The following is a 20,163-nucleotide window of genomic DNA, read 5'->3' as shown; positions in this document are numbered from 1 at the left end:
GCACAAAACACAATCACACTCATTTTTGTTCTGTACCAAAACTCCTCCTCCCAAGCTACCTACTTACAGCTAAGAAAAAGAAGATTGTTATTTTATTTCTGCATTTAATACTTGGCACATGCACAGATATTAGAATGATAGAGGCTGCAAAGATGTAAGCAGAATCTTAATATGGAAAAAAATCCTCAAGTTAAACCAACTTCAGAGGAATAGATCAGATTGCGAAAAAATTTTTTTTTGGCCAGCAAAACCCAAGAACTGCTGAAAAGGGACAAAGCAGTGGTCTGGAATTACAACACAGTTTTCTTCCCCACTCTAGTACAGGCTTCCTGGATATTTTCCAGGAAGTCAGCACAGCTCTGAAACTCAGTTTCTTCATCTATAAATCGGAATATGTACTTTTTAAAGCTCTTTGAAACCTATTGATGGAAGTCATGATATTAAAGCTGCATAATACCTTTCTGCCAAATTGCGTATAATAGTTCTGTAATCCAATAGGTGGACATAAACGCTGTATAATAACAAGTCGGAGGCACAGCAATGTTTTATCTTAATAAGAACTCTCCAAAAGAATGCTTCAAGTTTTCAAAATAATCACATACAGAAAATTTAGACCCTGAGGTAGTCATTCATTTCTTCTCACTACTCTCTTCCAAGGTGCATTTGAAGTAGTCATATTTCAGGGTTTAAACAAACAAACAAAAAAATCCCGAGTTGCTTATTTCAGAGGTGTTCTCAACACCTGTTCCAGCAGAAGCATACTCTACTTATTGGAACACATTAATTGCTTGGGTCTATCTCTGACAATGGCAATATGCCAAAACCTCAATAAGGTCAAGAACACATACTTCCCCAGGTATTCTACTAAGCCTCTGATTATTTTCTTCTTAGAGTATTTCCTAGAAATGATGCAGTTTGTCCATTTAATAACACTTAATAGAACTCTGATGTATTTATCGATACCCACCTTTGCAACACACTGCAATGAACAGTTGCTGTTACAGATGTTTTGTGCAGATAAGCTACTTGCATTGCATATTTTAGGAGATGGGGGGGGGAAGTGATGCAAACCTCTATAAACTGTCTAAAGCATCCTACAGGGAAACAGATAAAACTGCACATCCAAAGCCTACAAATACCAATATTCATTTGTCACACTGTAGTAGTATACAGTACCTGTGGCCATTTACCATCAGATTGAGCACGTCTCTTTATCTCCTCAACAGTCTTCCTGCGAGAATCCTGGTCTGACCGAGATACAAACACTGGACGGATGTATTTGATTAGAGCTGAAGAGTGAGAGAGAGAAGAAAAAACTGTTTTTCTCCCCCTTGCTTGAAATAAAGATTTGCATTTTATCACAGTATTCCTCTAGACAAAAATTTTAGTAAACATAAAAGACTGCTTTACTAGATTATACTACAAACTGAAGTTTTTAGCAGAACTATTCCAGCTTTATTGAACTATTTTCATAGATTCCTGCAGAGGAAAATTCTTTTTATAATTTTGGCACTTTGTACAAGTTCAATTTTTAACAGACCAATACACATGTAACACACATACACCTTAAAACATATTATGCCTAGTTTTCTATAACAAAGCAGCTGGGGCTGACTAACAGACCATTTCCTCCCATGACAAAATCTACAGGAAAAGCTCTCCAAATAAAGTTAGCAGGAACTTCCATAGGCAAGTGCTTCCAAAAGACAAGCTGTGGTTCTGGAACTGCCACTGTCTTCTAGACTTTTTACCTCTTCTGACAGCTCTAGCAGCTTAGCCTCACTGCAGGCTATCAGAAACATTCCATACACAGATTGTGTTATTTTTTTCTGGGGAATCAGCACTATCAAAAGAAAAAGCAAGCAAGTTTGCTCAGCTGTCACTGTCTGAGACTTCTCCTTACTGATTCTATGATACTAGATTAATTAGACCTCAGGCACTCTCTTCCTGATTCAGTGGCAAACTTTGTATACATAGCCAGACAAAATGGAGTGAGCTCAAGAGTCAGAAAGGAACCCACAGTACCCTTTCCATGCCTGTCAGTTTTCAAGAAAACTGTGGGCTACTTAAAAATAAAATTTTAAATTGCATATCCAACTCTTCTGGAATGTCAAAGCACTATATGAGAAGCATCTGCAAATAAACCTTCTCAAGCTTCAGGCTTTAATTTCAGCAGGCAGTCTTTAAATACCTTCTCATTAGTTTACTGTCTTGTCATCCTTTTCTGAAGTTTAAGAGTTACAGAATCATTACCTATTCTATTTGTCTAAAATAGAGATACAAAATATAGTTTCCATATTTCAAACAATTGTGGAATATTTTCACTGATGTTAGCTGTAAAATGCATACAATTTTGCAAAATATACACTTGCTACATTAATGGATCAGTCAGTGCTTAAGATGAAAAGGAAAAAAAAAAACAGGGTATATGAAGTAACAGTTCTGTACTTAGCAAAAGCTGCTGGTGGTACACCAGCTGGTGATACCCAAGTGGAGTTTCCACTCACTGAAATCAGTGAATAAATCCTATGAAACTTATCCCCTCCACTCTGCAGCAAGTTCCCAAATAATTGGCTAGTGATACCTCTGAAATACTACTTTCAAACCACAGGTTGCTGAAGCCTATGGGACAGTACATAAGAAGTTACCATACCATGTTCTTGTACTTTTTCCTACATGCTTGCTCTTGGCCATTAATTACAGAACACTGCTTGCTAGGGGAATATCAAAGGTCATCGTGGGCCCATTGGAGTTACTGCTGTGCGGAAATCAGCAGAGGACAAACAGTAAAAATGCAAAGGAAATTATACGTATATATTTTCTGTGGTCATAAATCAAGTAAAATTATAAGGAAGCCTGGAATGAGTACTATCAGGTAGTACATGAAGCAAGGAATAGGCAGAATTAGAGCAAACTCAGGACAGGAGCCAAAAGCAATGTGCATTAAAATAGCTTCGGATACTTGGCACATTGAGCAACCAAAGGAATCAAGCAAAATAGTGCAATATGCTTAATAAGCAGAACAATCTTTGTTTTCACTGCTCACCAGTTTCTCAAGTGTCCAAGAGAGGTTTTAACCAGGTAGCTAAGACCACAGCTCAAGTACCCGAGAGATACTGAAAGAGGTCCTTGTCTGCCTCCTCTCACCCCATTAAAAGCATCCTTAAATTAAAAATTGTATTATAAAGTCTAGTGAATAGCGATAGACAATCCTTTAGTTCACAAAACTGACTTTGTGAGTGTCATCATTAGAGATTTTCTCTAGCAGTCTCAGACGTACTTAACCTAGTCAAGTCTCATCCCCAATTTCAGCTCATCACAAGAGGTCCTGAAGATAGGTGACACATGCTGTACTCTACCTTCTTGGGCAAGCATCTGCATTTCGCACAGTATTGCCAGTAACTTAATGAACCCTGAAGCCTTGCAGGATAGGATGCAGGCTGTGACAGATAAGCTAACCGATGGTAAGTTGCTCTAGCACAAGACAGCCCACTTGACAGAGCTTGCAAGAAATCAGTAATACCTTCCTTCATTACAGAGTAGCAGTTCCAACTGATTTCAGAACGATAACTTTTAAGCAATTGCTTCAAGCACCAGCTGATGCATTAAGCCATAAAGTTCTTCCTTGATGAGTTGAATACAAACAATCAGTGTCAATGAACTTACCTCAGGATAACTGGAAATTAGATGGCATTTCATATTTCTATTTCCAGGCAAACGTGGGTGAGGAAACCTTGTTTCAAATCAAGACTTAAAGTGATACTCAACACATGATATAACAAAGTGCTACTGTAAACCATTTAAAGTATTTTTGACAGTTACAACCATATTGCAGATAAAACTATACTGGCAGCATTGCAGCTGATGTATAAGGAGTCAGGGAACACAACAAGTAGTGTAGCGCTAAACACTTTCTAAAATATGCCCCTCCACTTATCTTTTTGAGTAGGCAGTGACATTTTTACACATCCCTGTAGAAACAACAAACAGAGCTGACCAATCTGCTGCAAGAGTAGAGAATATTGAACATGAGGCTTTCACCCAGCCTCTCTCCCAAAAATCTCATCATACACGTTCCTCTGATAAGCTGAGATGATAGCTCAGATCTCAGTACAACTGATTCTATTGTCAGTTAACAAGGAGGTAGGCCATGTAATACAGGTAAACTTAAAGTGGAATATCTATTTACAGGCCTCACTCCCTCATTTTTCCTACTATGGGAAAAAATATGGACCACCTTCTGACAGCAGTTGTCACCTCATATGTTTTGTATCTAGGTCTTAAAGACATGAATGTTAACAAAGGTTAAAAAGAGCACTGTCTTAGGCCTTGTTTTAAGAGCTGCCTTACTCAAACAGACAGGTTCTCAAAGTTTGATCTCTCTTGTTTTCTAACGCAGTAACAATAATAAAACTGAGGCGGGGGAGAGGGATGGGGAAAAAAAAAAGAAAAGACGGGAAATCTGCAAAGGGCTTACAAGACATCTTCTGAAGGCCACAGGATCCAAAATGTGGATCTTTTCCAGTTAGAGTTCAACTGTTTGCACTACTGGCAATAGTATTGTTGTAGTCAGGCTATTTCTGTGTGAGATTTGTAAAGATAGTGACAATATCTTTTTGGAGTACAATCATACACAAAAAAATAAGCTTTTTTCAACAAGTCTGAAGCAACCACTAAGGCTAAATACTGCTTTAAGTCTGACTAATTAGTTACCAGCTGGACCACCTAATAGAAAAGATGTTAAGTATTTGTGATGCAGAGGCAGTGTTAATGGGAAAGTTGTTCTCCCAGAGAGGCAGGAAATGTACAGTCTACAGGACAAGGAGAGGTCAGCAGTGAGAGATATACAATCAACGTTCTGTTTAGTCTTAACCGAAGTAAATTCTTAGGCGGTATTTGGGTGGGTCTTTCAAAAGCGTGAAGGACTTCTTGCGGCATAATGACCCTCTTCATATTGCCGAGAGTGCTGTTTGCTGTTATGCCTGCAATACCCCTGTCTCAGAGCTTGGTTGTATGTTTTAGCTGCCTTCGTTAAATAACCGTTTAGAGTGGCAGCAGAGAAGCTATGTTGGTTTGCAGGTTTCCTATATACCATAGTTTGTAACTTATCATGAATGGTGTTAACCAGGATGCTTAAGGCAAATGATGATGGTTAATACTCCAGCAGCAGTTTAAAGAAAGGGTAGTTGCTACTGAATTTAGAGTAGAAGTCAACGAAGAGTCCAGGATTTCAATCTAAACAATAGAAACATACCTAAAAACACAGATATGACAGCATACACTTGACAGTACAGCTGTTCTTACAGGATCTCTCTTGAAGAGATTTAGATCTGAAGTATTGCAAGGGCTGGGTGTTCACACCTTGAAGGAAACACTGGATTTTGAAACTGAAATTTTAAGGAAAAGATGAAATGGATATGCTTGGCAATGCCAACACAGTGTGTGATGCTGGCTTTCAAGCTGGTGACCTCAGTGGCATTGTAAGCTGCTGGTTTACACTGTATACAGAGAGGAAGTGTGTGACATCTTGAGAAAACCTGCTGTAAGGTGGAAACGATTTTGAGAACAATATTGGTGGATCCTGGGAGTATTTAATTGTGAGATACTCACTGAAGATCTATGGCTCAACATAGTTCTCTCGTTTGAGTGCTTTGTAAAGTATACCTTCCTCCCATCCCAAGAACCACTAGGGTAGGAGTCTGGGGGATTAGCTTTTTAGAGCTGATGGGGAAGTGATTTGGTTTCTTCACACATAATTACTTATTCCATGTCTGTTAGTTGTGATCCTCAAGACAGACCTACAATGCACCTTCAAAAGAGGAGCTTGAACAATATATCATAACTTTACTTATGAGTGAAAAGACCTCAACCGAACATGTTTTTTCAACATGCTATGATTCTCCCTTCTCCTATAGTCTTCTGTATTCCGCCATTTACAAACTACCTCCTTCACAGACTTAAGTTAACATATCCCCACATCCATTTCACAGGTACCAACTTCCTCTCTCCTTTCACAGACTGAGGCTACAGGTGCATAGCTGTTGCTTTAAGCTCAACTTAGATATCAGCTCAAGTTTTATTTTAAAAAAGTTCAAGTCACAAAAGCTGATCTAAAAGACAAACAAAACAAAAAACAACAAAAGTCATTTACTGAAAAATCCCTTTTCATTTATACAGAAGTATCGCTGACCTAACACTGACCAGTTCAACTGTGAAAAATAACTTATAACTAGGCTGTTTTACCATACAAAAATAAGGCAGTCAAGTGTAAGGATTTAGAATTTGTGCAAAGCTTCTTCTGACCCCAAATGGTGGTCCAGTAGACAAAGCAGTAAGGATCTGTGCTGATGAATGAACTGGTCATTACTTATTCAGCCAATGTAAAGCGCAACAGGTTCATAGGTGGTATCTTCCTTGTGCTCTGCAGCTTATGCTAAAGAAGTCAACTGAAGTTTGAATCTTTAGCCTATGAAAACACTGAAAGCCACTGTGCAGCAAGACACGTCCTACTTCAATAGCTTGGTGATGTGCCCAGCCTATTCTGCCATTCTCTACTCATCAGACACCAATTCTGTGATGATCCGTTTATGCCTTGGGTAAGCAGTTCCTCCCCAGTTTGTTAAACCACTGTGTGCATCAAGTGGGCATCTTCTTCACCATTCATGACTAACTCAAGAGGTCATAACTCTTCTGTCACAGCAAAAGTTTTCCCCTTTGCTCCTCCCTTCTCCTCCCCTCCCCCCAAATGCATAAAGAAGGAAGCTGTCTGAAGGAGTCATGAGACTCAAGTCTGCTTCAGGAATTGGATTTTGTGGTCCAGGAGAGCTGTCTTCAAGTTAGAAAGCAACAGAGTACTTGTGTGCACACATGCTTACATGCTTGTGGAATAATTCTAATTCCATAAAGAACAGGCTTTCAATCATCTGGACTTAAAACTGCCAGTGAATCAAAAACTTAATATTCCATGACAAACTAAGAGAACCATAATACAGGCAGCTGCTCCAGAAACCCGTAAAAATGCTTCTGGAATCCATCCTGGCAGCCAGTTAATATTCAGACCTTTTTGTGACTGCAGCCAGTCCCTCTGGTATATGAGGCACATTGCTCTGATAAATACAGTCATTACATCAAAAGAGACAAGCTATTTACTGCATGTATTCAGAGATTTTGGATGAAGATCTATTCTTAAACAAAAGACCTTATCCTTAGCAATTATTTTCCCTTGCTGCTTGATTTCTCACATGCATTTAACTCTGGGCAGTGTCTTTTCAGCACATATATTATTCAAAACCTCTAAGAAGATTCTGAAAAGACTGCTAACAAGCCTCAATTAGGAGCTAGCAATGTTAGATTTATCAATGGCTGGCTCCAAAATTCCACTGGAGCTGGTACAAGAAGTTTGCAAGATTTACAAAAACTGAAGAACATAAACAATTCCGACCTTTCTGGGAAAAATTCTACATGAATGTCTTGACTGAAGTGTTTTGCTAAATACCCCCTCAAAAAAAACCCTAAAACCAAAATATCACAGATATCGTAGATATCACACTAAAGAAATACCAGCAGACAAATGATAATTTTAGAAAGCGGAGGTGTTTCATGTTAAGAGAAGAATAAAGAACAACACTGGAATTATCCCACTCAAAGTAGCAGAGGACAGCCAGTAGCAGCTGTTTTACCGAAAGCCTTTTTCAAACAGAAAAAAAAMCAAACAAACAAGCAAGCAAAAATAACCCCCCCAAAACTTAGCTCTACTGGCAAATTCTCACTAAACTTTAAGCCAAACTCTAATCATTACAGTACAGAGACTTATCTGTTTTTTAAAGTCCATTCACTTTAATAACACACTATAGTAATTACTATTGCCCAAACAAAAGCAGTTTTAGAAGCTTTTTGAACTCTGAATCCCAATTGTGACCTCTGCCACATTTCTAATCATTTCAATGGTTTTTCTCTGAACACTTTGTAATGAGCTGCATCATTTTTGTGGCTGCATGACATAAAATAAATGCAGTAATATATGACAAAATATACTCTAGTGACTAATTTACTCAACCGCATTGTTTTTTCCAGTAAGATTCCATCACATTCTCACATGCAGTTCTGAAGTTTTTGGTTTCCTGTAACTATTTTTGCTCATAYGTGAGCAAAATCCCTCATATGAACAAAATCCCCTTAAGTGAAATCTTAGCCCTACTAAAGTGAATCAGTATCTTACTATCTTTTAAGAGCATGGATTAGACTAAGTCCATTTCCCTACAGATTTCTTCTCAGACTTTCATACCATCTATTTACTAAGCGGGATAGTTAGGGAGCTGTTATAGCTTTCTGTTGATTTTTGTCATTTCATCACATTTTAGTGATGTAACATGGCATGGAGTTAACTCTCTAGTTTGAGTTCTCCAAACAGTCCAGCTGAAAGTAAGGAGGAGCTGAATGGAGAGCTCCACATGTGCTTTTATTTTGCTGAGCTGGCAATTACTAAGCAGTCAGTGAGTCAGCTGAAAAATGGTATAAATCTGCCTTTGCTTCTATGGCTGGACTGCAGATTCCCAGTTCAGCCTAGATATCTATACAGAAGTGTCAACATATCCTTCTGCAAGACCTTTCAAAATTGAGCAACTAATTTCATTTCTTTTTGTTTTGTTTTCAAGCTATGTTTGTTTGCATACATTTATTTTTTTAAACATGTTACATACTTTTTGTTCAAAAGATTCATTTCTTTTTATACGCATGTTCACCTTTTAAGACAAAAACTCTACTAATCAAATATTCAATGTATTTAAAATCTAGATACAGTTCTGGCCTGTGCTTTACTTGATGGACAGACACCTTTGTATCAAGGAATTCTCTAGATGAGAAGGTCTACCTGAAGCTTCTAGACGTAACCACTCAGGATTCACCAGCCACCTTTCAGCTTCTGGTTTAAAGTAAGCCTTTAAAGCTATATTGTCCATTGAAACTTTAGGAGAATGTCAACATCAGCAGCCTCATTCCCCTTAATTGCTACAAAAAGCAATGTTTTTATTCAGACGTCTACATTTGAGCACCCTCAGCCAAAGGCTAAAGTCAAATCTTTTGACCCTTTTACAGTACCCTTAAAATCTACACAATGCAACACAAAGATTGTTAGAACTTTGCTGAAACAACATGGTAGGTTTCTCTAAAATGCTGCCATATTGATTTTTGCTACAAGCCCTCTTCCTTGTAGTCTAAAGCGAACTAGTCTCTTAAAGACTTCTTACATCTTTGGCACAACTGCACCAAAATCAAAGGCGTCTCTAAATGCTTTGTGGAAATTTGCACTGATAACTCCAAGGACAGTATTCCAGTACTACCAGCTTGGGTACCTACCTTTTTTTCAGCTAACACTGGGAACACAACAATATGCTTTTGTTTCTTATCTCTTGTAGCCTGCCTCAAACAAACTTACTTGGGGAGCATGAGGGGTTAGCAGTACTCCCTTAAGGCAGGATCCATTTGAAACAGATGACCATTCCTAAAAACTTATTTGGGAGTCAGCCTTCCACACACCCCAAGAGAGTGATTTTGATAGACTTTCTCTAAAACCTTCAAAAATTGCATATGAACTTGCTTTTCCATTTGCCGTGTCTTAAGATGTTGCCTTTTCACTGCAAATTTAGCCAAGGGTTCTGTAGAATTAAGTTTTGACTTTGTACAAGATTTACCTTTGGGAGAAGGAAAAAAAGATATATATACACTCATCCCAAACTTTTTATGCCAACATTCATTAATCATAGAAGACCTAGAAAAGTCTAACCTCATGTGATAGCAAAGTGTTCTTTGTTTCAACCCTTCTCCATAATTAGTAAGCTTAAGTAATTTTTTCTGAAAAATTAAGCGTCTTTCAACTTACTTCCCCACACAGGAATATCTTTGCTTTCTGCTTTCATCACAATGGAGGCAAAGGTCATAGTTACTGGAATGGCATCAAAGTAGGATGAATGGGGAGCCACAGTTAATATTGCTGCTTCTGCTGGCAATGCCTGTCTGCCTTTTACATTTATCCAGTGGAATCCTCCAGCAAGCCACATCAGTCTCATGATTGCTTTCAGCAAAACATCCACTACCCTGTTAAGAGTTGAGATAACAGTTACAGTGGCACAGAGACATAAAATATTTTAAAGAAAAACTTCACATAATACCCATAAGCATGCAGAAAGTAGACAGACAAAATATACTGCTTAAATAGAACAGGAACATTGCACAGTCATTCTATTCTCCTTCCGAGCAAGTTTAGCATCATGTTCGAGGTAAGAGGCCATTTGATCTTATTTCATTTATTTTCTGAATATTAATTCTTTTAAATCACAATAAAATTGACACTTATTTTACCACTAAATTAATTAAAGATTTTACATGTTACAGTCATGGTCTGTCTCGAAATTATGTTTTTTAATAACAGCAAAACGTTCCAAGAACTTGGCCCCCAAAACATTCTAGTAATGTCCTGAGAGTGTTAACAACCCTGATTCTTGGTTTCAAGTTTACCCAAATTAGTGGAGCAGCACAGGGCAGAGATTCTCAGAGGGATGCACAAAGAATACACCATCTGGGAGCTCTGGAAATACTTTACTACTTTTCCTCTCCCCTTTCTTCCTATCTTTTCCTTATTTCTTTTTTCTCCTCTCCCCTTATCTGGCAGTCACAGAAACAAAAACATTTTTTGCACCCTATTGGTTCAAAGTAAACAAACAGCACAATTTGTTATACTCACAGGGACTGGAGACTGGAGAGTGGGGGTGATACTGAAGAGTAGATGAAATGGGGGAGGGACAATCTAAAAACTTGAAAACTCCATGCAAGATTGAAGGCCGTCCATTTTTTCTCTACTCATTACATTTAATTTGGAATAATGTTGTTATCAAGTGACATGCCTCTATGGTTCTCAAACTACTTCCCTCCTGTGATATAAAATACAATCGACTTCTCTCATGCTAGTCCTACAGTTTCAATGTTTTCTACAAAAGAGGTGATGCACTACTCCTTCCTTGCTCCTCAAGTGGCAGTTTTCACAGATGGGTGAACACTAGCTTACATTTGACTTTAATTGGCATTCCAATATCAAAGTAAGCACAAAGATCTACTAATGAGTACCAAAGCATAAAGCAAGACTTCAGGAATCAACAGAAATTCTGTCAATTCGTCACAAAGTAGCAAACATTAAGGTGAAAGAGTTTAAACAATAATCCAGAATATGAAATCTGGACATAGTCCATGGTGTCAATCTTTATAACATGAAATTGGCATTTATAGGAATTATTGAAATTGAAGGACATCACAATGAAGTTTCATACTATATCTTCAATAAAGAGAAAAGACTGATAATCATCTGTTTCTCTCCCTGTAATTCTAGGATCATGTAGTAGAATCAAAAATTGAGATATTTTTAGTTTCCCATTTAAGGAAAACAGTTAAATGATAAGTATTTTTCTTTTGAGGATTAGAAAAGCAGATCTGTGGGACAAGTATATTATCAGGTATTTCCAGTCTTCTCTATTTCAAACTGCGAAACTAAATATTGGTTCGTATTAGTGCACTGCAGCAACGACTTACTTTCGCCACCAGGAGAGGGGCTTTTCAAGCTCTTGCTCATCAGATCCCATTGAAGCAACGAATGCAAAAGGCCAGGCCAGCAACATCATAAAAGCAGCAAAAAAGAGTCGGATAGGAAACAGAGTCAAGGTCATGAAGGCAATCTGCAAAATCCCAAACAAGTGAGTTATTCTAACAATCTCAGACTAAAAGACTCAGCAATTTCAGAAACTGTTCTGAAGCGTTAAGTTAAAATGTAAGTATTCCAAATAAATAATATCTGTATACATGTAATAATTTTGTATTCACACATTTTAATTACAGCTGAACAGCAATACTCTAAACTGCCTTAGCTTTCTACACTTCAGATGCAATGCCTGTCAGTGAGTACATACAAATGTTCTTTTCCCTTTCTGCAGTCTCAGATTAAGTAAATATTTAGGATGAGTATGTTGTAAATCTTACTGCTCTGTAGAATCAGTCTGTCAAAGCAGCTCCCAGTCAGTGACATGCATGTCTTCAGCAAAGTGCATTCACGTGGCAACACAGAGCCCAACCTGCTAAGCTCTTCCAGGGCTGGGCAAGCACCAAATCCTCTGTAGCATGYTCCCAGAACCAGAGGTTGCAGGTAACACTGGGCACAGACAGACCTCTAGACAAACACATCCAGATATGCTTACAAGTATGTTCCAGGCCTGTGCTAACCGGCCAGACACAACTCCCTGGCAGAAATTATCTTCTTGAAAGTCACAGTGAACCTGATTGCTACTGTATTTCCTGCCAGCACCATACTCAGAGAGCCCATTCCCAGCCAGTCAGTCCTCTGCCTTCAACATGGATAAAAACAGGTCATTTCAGAACTTTTACCAAAGTCTTACGATGATCTATCCCAAAAGCTTTTCCTGAGCTGCTTGGAGTTATTTCCAAAAGCCCTCTTAAAAAAAAAAAAAAAAAAAAAAAAAGCTTAGCTACTATTTGTGGAAAGATCCACTTGTTCCAGGAAACAGTCCCAGGAGCCAAGAGTCTCATCTTTCTCACCCAAAGGATGGAAAGAGAAAAAAATGCTTTTAAAGTGGAGGAGGATATAATTTTACATCATTGGCTACAGCAGGGAGGATGAACCTAAAAGTTTGATGTGATGAAGTTGACTGGGGTAGAACCAATCTTTCTCAAGCAATACACAAGAAGCTGGCAGAAGATGGACAGTGAAATGATAAAAGAGCCAAGTAAAAAAAGAAAATCCAAAAGAAAAAATGCTATCACAGGTGCACTAGACAAGGTAGGAAAGTATTGTTCAGCATGATGGCTAGGCAAGGATGAGGAATGAGGCATAACGTTCTGGCTCATGTTACACTTAATCTGATGTATCTGTAAGCTGCTATGAAAAGCATTATTCATTTTCTCCTCCTCTCCTCTGACGCAGATCTAGTCTCATACAGCTCAGTTTTCCATTCACCAGCTCCTGCTTCCTCTTACTTTCCAAGCAACAGTTTTGCAGAAAATCAGCTCACTAAACCAACTTATCCTGTAGCTGCACAGATCTGTACACCCAGCCTAGGGCAGGTGTAGGGAACACATAGCTGGAGAAAAAACAAAAGCCACTAGTTCCATGTGCAGTCCACAGCAATGCCAGATTTTACAGTGATGCTTCAGACTGACACTGTTATTTCACTGGTCTCACCACGGTCTCACTCTTAAACACAGGACTCCAATCCTTGGGCAATTGGCTTCAGTCTGCAAAATCAGAAGACAGAAGACTTCTCTTGGATATGCTATTTTCTGAGATTAGCCAGTTTAACTTTCTAAACTGGCAATGGTCAGATAACTCACTAACTGATACAACTTAGCAGCCACTGACAAAACCACCCCTTCTGGCAGCAGCAAGCAATTAAGTCACATCAGCTGTCTCGTAAAACCTCACTCAGACTGTGGAATGAGGGAGAAGGAGATGAATTAGTGAAAAGGGACATAAAAGATCTGGAAGCTGCATGAGAAGAAAAAAAATTAATAAGCAAATTCTTTGTTTGCAAAAGAGGTGGAGTTAGGAGAATGAATAACCAGAATGCAAGAATTGATTAGGAGTAAGATCAAGCTTAAAAAGCTGAGAAGACATCAGAAAGGGTACAAATGTTCCAGGAAATCAGAGGCATAGAAAGTAGCAGCCTCAATGAAACGGAGAAAGCAGGCACTCATCTGCAAACTAGGGAAGAGAAAGCAGTTGCCTTCTGGACAGTTGGTCCCTCTTTTCTAAGACTAGCAAAGAGAGGAAACAAAATCCAGGTGAGGATACAAGAAAACTTCTCTGCTGTGAGGATGGCTGAACACTGGACAGGTTGCCCGGAGAGATTTTGAAGTCTATATCCTCAGAGATATTCAAAACTTGACTGGACAAGGTCCTGAGCAACCTGCTCTGGCCCTTCTTGAGCGAGGGTGAGGGGTTCAGACCAAATGAACTCCAGAGGTCCCTTCCACCACCAAGGGTGTTACAGTTCTCAGGGATCCACATCCTCCTGGTAGCCTCTTCCTAACAGGGCAGTGCTGAATGACAAGTGACTGGTGAGCAACACAGTCCTTGTATCCGTGCAGTAATCTTTTGTATCAAGATCACTTTAGGACCACCCTGCAGAATGGCAGCATTAGTTGCATCCATATGGCTTTGGAAGATGGAACAAACAAGTAGAAGAGGCCTCTCTGTTTTCTGTGTCCAGAGAGAACAACGATAGAAATAAAATTACTTCTTGCTGTCTAAGTACACAGGCTACCATTGCTGTTATATCAACCTCCTTTTAGCAAATGGTAGTGCAGTACCTTCCCACACAAAAAGGTTGGGAGGAGGGAGGGAGAAGATGTTTGGCCTCGATGAAGGTTAAAAAAAAAAAAAAAAAAAAAAAAAAAGGACATGAACATTTGAAAAGTAGTTGCGTCTGCATTCAGATGTCTTTCTGGGTATGAAAGCTTGTGCCCTGTAAAGCCTACATACAGTATTATTGTTAGTGACAGACAGAAAAAGGGAGCAGGTCCCAGCCTTGCTGGCCATCGTCAGAGACAAGAATGCAGGAGAGCTGAACTCCTGGTCTGATTCTGTACAGACATCTTTTATGGTGTTTTTTTGTTTTTTTTTTTTTTAAAAAAACATATTTAGGACACTCAGCTACACAGACATATTTTCCTATTAACATAAATTCTACCTGGTAAGAGTATGTGTAAACCTCTGTGTTTTGAGATACCTTTAAAGAACTCAAGATCCATTTGGAGCTGTACATTGGGAGGTGCAGCTCACCAGTTTTCTCAAGAGAGGTTTGACAGCAGTTCAGAAAAAACAGAGCAGCATCCTGTTAACCGGCAAATGTTAACTGAAGAGTTGAACTGTGTGCTCTTATACATCCATGGACAGCAAATGGGAGAAGATGGTCTCATAGTTGATAACAGAAGGCTGCCCTAAGAAACTGGATCCTACCCTTGCATCAGAAGGGCTCCAGCCTGATACAAGGCAAGCCACTTAAGCAAGGTGAATGTATGGTACCTACATAGTTTAAGAAATCTTGCATTCTGGTTTGAGGAGTGTGAAGTTACTTTCCATGAAGGTACAAAATCTGAATTTAAGTCCTTTGTAAGTTCTCCAAAACCTCAAGTCCTATATATCTAAGCAGTGAGCACGAAAACAAACAAAAACCCAAGAATACCCTTGTTTCTTCTTCCTTATGTCTGTCTCCTGTCTTGAAAGTCAATATCACACCTCTTTCTGTCTGCCTGTCTTGAAAGTCAATATCACACCTCTTTCACACAGAATCTGGAAAAATGCACATTTGTTTATTATTACCAATATAGCAAGAAACACCATAATAGAACAGTTTATTCACAACTGTTTCCAGGACTTACTACAGAGTAACAGCAACATATTAGACAAAGAAAACAGAATAGTGAACTGCACAATTAACATGGTAAAGGTCTTGATTTTTCTTTTTAACATATTAGATAGAGAACACATCTTGCCCTACTACTTCAGTATCATCATCCCTGTATCCCCAATTTACCAATAGCAAAAGATAGCAATGAAAGAGCTAGAAATTCATCCCTCGACAGTTCTCTTAAAACCTGTTTTCCTACTTTGCAAGTTTCCTTATTTACACAGTTATGGAGAAAATAACAGGAGTAGAAATTTTCAGGTGTGACTATGCCAATCTAACAAATGTCTGCTGCTAAAAAGGAAGGTCCTGTTTCCTCTCTCCTTGATTCTTCCCTTGAGTCAGGTCTAGCACTTATCTGAGCTTGCCGTGGGCTAATACAGCTAATTAAACTGAAGAAAAGCAATCCTAGCAAAAGAAAAATAATCCAATCAGAATACAGAAAAACACAGTAATCTTCTGCTGGTTTAATGAGGCAAATCAGCTCACAACAGCACCTATGTACACCAGCACTGGTGTAATAAAAGGGCCAGAAACATTGACAGCAATGAGGATGGCACTAGGCTGTCTTTTTAAGTGGCAGGGAGACATCAAGCCACCTCCACCATCTCACTGAATTGCCACAGTCTTCCTCAGAGTGCAATTGGTCCTGTCAGTCCTAGCATTTACCTGCTTCAATGCACATGTTCCCACCTTCTATTGAGTCAAATGGTTGTTTGAGGAGTGAGTCAGTACAAGGGACCAAGGACTAAACCAGCTAAAAATTATTTATTCCTATTTTTTGCCAGTTTTCTGCCAATTCCATCTATTAATCAGTGCAACAAAGCTATGAACATTCTCTGGCAGCTTCAGTAATGCCTTCTGCCTTTCCTGCAGAGGTAGCTTGATTCAAGAGTTTGACTTAAGTGATAAGTGCCCAGAGCATGTTAGGATATTAGCGAAACCATGTCTGCCTTTCTTCAAGATAGCATCTCTTTGTTATAGTACCAAAATAAAACAGGTAGCTTCAGGAATCACCTCCATTTTCACACCCAAAGCAGGGCCGAACCAACTACTAGTTAGTAGTTTTCTAGTTTTACTGCTTATATCCTCCTGTTATTTCCCAATTTTTATGAAGCCAGTAAAATAGAGAATGTGGGATGGAATGTGTCAATTCCTTGATATTCAACTGGGCTTTTTTGCTACCTTGTTTTCTCTTTGAAGTCATTCTCTACTTTTTCACTTCTGCAGCCTTAGGCTGAAATGTATTGAAGTGCATTTACTTTGAGCTGTATTAATAAAAAGTTAATCTAACCTCATCAAGAGGGCAGGATGAGGGAGGCATAAAGTGGTGGTAAAGAAAACATAAGTATCTGACAGAACATGAGCAACAGACAACAGTCCTTCAAAGTAGTCTCATCTCCCAGTTCCCTTTGCTCATCAACTCTTCACATACCTCCTGTCCCCATGTGTTCCTAATCTGCTTTGATACGTTTTGCATTTCCAGGACTCATACTTATTGCATTCATAAGGTAGATTTRTGCATACTGTGCCAAAGGTTTTCCTACCGCTGAACAGGTAGGCACTGTTCCTACAACTGAACCCTGAGCAACAGGCCAGGGCTGTATGGAAAAGAACACACACAGCTATAACGGACTGTAAGGCAGCCTTCCTATTCAAGAAGTTGCCCTTTCTGAGAGGGCATGATTCCCTAGAGAAAGATGGAATCACAGCAACTGTGGCTTAACTCTTGCCAATGGTTCCACAACTCTTTAACTGCCTCTATCCTAAGCACAATTTTTCTTTCAATTAGCAAAGAGGTTATGAGAGCATAGTTAAGGTAAAGAAGATCTATCATAGTCCCATAGGCCAGCATGTGCACTTCTTCACATCATACTGCAAACACAAGATTGTGAGAAAGGCTTGCTTTAAGGGTTCTGTGCAACTGTGCATCAATAAAAGATTTTTCACTTAAAAAGACCAAATCACACTCCTTTTTTGATTAAACTATTCCTTTGGTCTGTCCACCGTAAAAGGTTACACAACTTTAAATGCATCTTGCAGTTTTCATTGAAAATAACAAATGCTGRAAATCCAATGGCAAAGCTCATCTCCTACAGATGTAAAGATCAAGCCACATAGAAGACAGATACGCACTACAACCAGTCACTTGGCTGGCAAAGCAGCTAAAGGTCTATGTTGATCTATGCTATAATTGTTGATCTAGCAGACTGACAACACCCATAAATCATGAGACTTAACACTGCAAAAACTGTGAAACCAGTGCTCTTCCCCCAATACTATTTTAAAAATTCCTCTCAATTAAGTAGAAAGTTAAAAAGATACACTAACACAGAAAAATAAAACATATTCTGTTATTTGTATAATTAGATAAAACTGTAACGCATATGACTATATGCTATCATTGCTTCTCTACCTCATTAATTTCACAGAAAAGATGACTTCAGGAATAAAGTAAGGTTACATAGAAAAGAAACCATTAAAACTGTGTGATTTATTGGAGAAGCTCCAGGTACAGAGTAAATGAAGCAAGTGATATGAGAAACTCTAACCTTCCCAACCTTCCCTCATTCAAACAGCAATTTCTTACAGTAACCACTGAACTCAGCATTTCTCTGTTTCACAGTCAGAAACTTGATTAAAAAAAAAAAGTCTTTCCACTGGAGTCCACTATAAATTTCTTGGCCATCAGGTATTTAATATGAGGCACATTCCACTGTTTTGTAAATCAGGCTGCTGTGTGTCTCATGTTAAGTATCGGGCAGCAACAAGACAATGCAACAAGGAATCCACTCAAAACACACCATGTTATCAAAGTATTAAATAATCTACAGAAAGATAGATCCAAAAAGCCTTGATCTGACACATTCAATATTAGTGGAGTTTAATTTCCATGCTGATGGGTACGCTTTCTTCTCCAACCGCTTTAGGCTGTTATGCTTGTAACAGCAGCTTTGAGGAAATATTTATTTGTACAGAACACAGGTATTACAGTGATGAAAGCCACAGAAAAGGCCAATTCCTTTTTAGGGGAGTCTTTGACAGTATTTCTTCAGTAAATGACTCACATCTTACTAAGAGACTAAGACAAGGGCCATACAGTGTGAATATCCAACTACCTACTGCTCATCAGGTGAGCTGAAAGATGCAGAGGCATAGCAAAAAAGCATAAAATTGCAGATGTGCACATTAGAACCGATTCTTCTAATCTCATGCTACCTGTACAACGTACATTATACCACTGGCATTATTTAGCGGGGGCCAAACTTCAGATGCACAGACTACTTCGTTCCTGGCATAGCTTAACTTGACACTGGGCAAGAGAGCCTTTACAGGATTGTCCTCCAGTCCACCATTAAAAAACAGAAAGTGCGTGTGTGTGGGGGGAGAAACAGTGAAGAAATTAAGGAACGCCCCCTTTGAGCGGCCCTACAGAGGCCACTTGCCCTACGATACCCAGCTCCGGCCTCCTCCTGCAGTTGAGGGACGCCCCCCCCGCAACCCGGGCAGCGCGCGGCCCCCATTAACAGCCGCCAACGGCCCCCCGCGCGCGCCCACCCGCGCCGCAGCCCTTGCAAGCCGGGCTCTGCGCACACACGCACACACACACCGGTTCTCCGCGGTCCCGCCGCCCCCGGCAGCTCACAAAGCGCCGGCAGCGGAGTGTCCCCGCCCGCCGCAGGACGTGGCCGGCCAGCCGGTACGCCGCGGGGGTCGTGCGCAAGAGACTGGGGGGGGGAGCAAGGAGGAGAAGTGAGGGGGCCGGGCCCTGCGCGCCCCTACCTTGGCTTTCTCCAAGGGGCTGAGGCGCAGTTGGTGCACGAAGGGGCTCCGCGGCGGCGGCCCGCGCTCCCGGCTGCCGGCCACGCAGCATCCTCGGCCACGGCTGCTCAACTTCATCGCGAGGCGAGGAACGGCGTCGTGGGGCAGGACTAGGCGAGGCCCTGGCAAGGGAGAGGGCGAGCACACCGCGCAGCGACCGCTAATCCCCGAGTAGCGGCGGGCAAGGCACCCGCGGCCACCTCGCTCGCCAGTAGGCTCCGGCCCCCGCCCGCCTGGGGGCCTGCGCATGCGCCCTGCGCGCCGGCTACAGCTGCTAGGCTGGGCGCCGGTTTCCGCGTCGCTTGAAGCGGGGGGAGGCGGGGATGCGCGCGACCGCGCTTCGCCTTGTGTGAGCGCTGCGCGCGCGCGCGCCCACCCACCCCTTCCCCCCTGAGAATCTTGGGAGCGCRGCTCCGCCCGCGGGGGGGCGCTTCCCTCCCTCCTCTCCAACCCCCCCCCCCCCGCCGCGGAGGACCTTGCCTCGCGGCCGGGCTGTTGGGCGCGGCGTCGTCTTCATCGCTTGTGCGCCTCATCGACGGCGGGGGGGGGGGAGCCCTGGGGAGGATGGAGCGGGCAGGCTAAGGCTGTTTTACAGATAGGATCTGGGACTGTGTCGCGCGCCCCCAGGGCGACCCTGCACGGGTGGCGCAGGGCGGCTGTGGGGGCACGGGCGGCCGCGCCGCTGGGGGCCGAGGCTTGGTAGCTCGCCCGTGTCCCTGCCTGGTCTGAAGTGCTGCCATATGGGCGTGTGACCACCCAGCCAGCAAGGTGGGTGTATGTGGAAGTGAATTTACACGCATCTGTACTCAGCGCTATTAAACAGAATGAAAAACACCCTGTGTAATTTACGTTACAGAAACTTGCTAAAGGTGCCACGAGC

General features: G+C 40.9%; 1 protein-coding gene across 2 annotated transcripts in view; it reads right to left on the bottom strand.

Annotated features, from left to right (window-relative positions):
• The window catches only part of LPCAT1 (lysophosphatidylcholine acyltransferase 1), a 64,962-nt gene extending 45,429 nt beyond the window's left edge, over positions 1-19,533 (bottom strand). The window contains exons 1-4 of one of the 2 annotated variants that reach the window (XM_085318712.1): positions 19,245-19,533; positions 11,578-11,720; positions 9,878-10,092; positions 1,177-1,289 (exon numbers count right to left, since the gene is read on the bottom strand). In XM_085318712.1, coding sequence (XP_085174838.1) covers positions 1,177-1,289; positions 9,878-10,092; positions 11,578-11,720; positions 19,245-19,532 — 759 coding nt within the window. In that variant the 5' untranslated portion in view covers position 19,533. The remainder of the gene's footprint in view (positions 1-1,176; positions 1,290-9,877; positions 10,093-11,577; positions 11,721-19,244) is intronic. The other variant, XM_085318711.1, reaches the window with a different exon arrangement.
• Between the last annotated feature and the right edge of the window lie 630 nt (positions 19,534-20,163).

This window comes from Rhea americana, unplaced genomic scaffold (genome assembly GCF_003343005.1).
Source record: "Rhea americana isolate MKP2758 unplaced genomic scaffold, rheAme1 scaffold_55, whole genome shotgun sequence".
In the NCBI taxonomy this organism is placed as follows: Eukaryota; Metazoa; Chordata; class Aves; order Rheiformes; family Rheidae; genus Rhea; species Rhea americana.
This window is presented reverse-complemented; position numbering and strand designations above follow the sequence as displayed.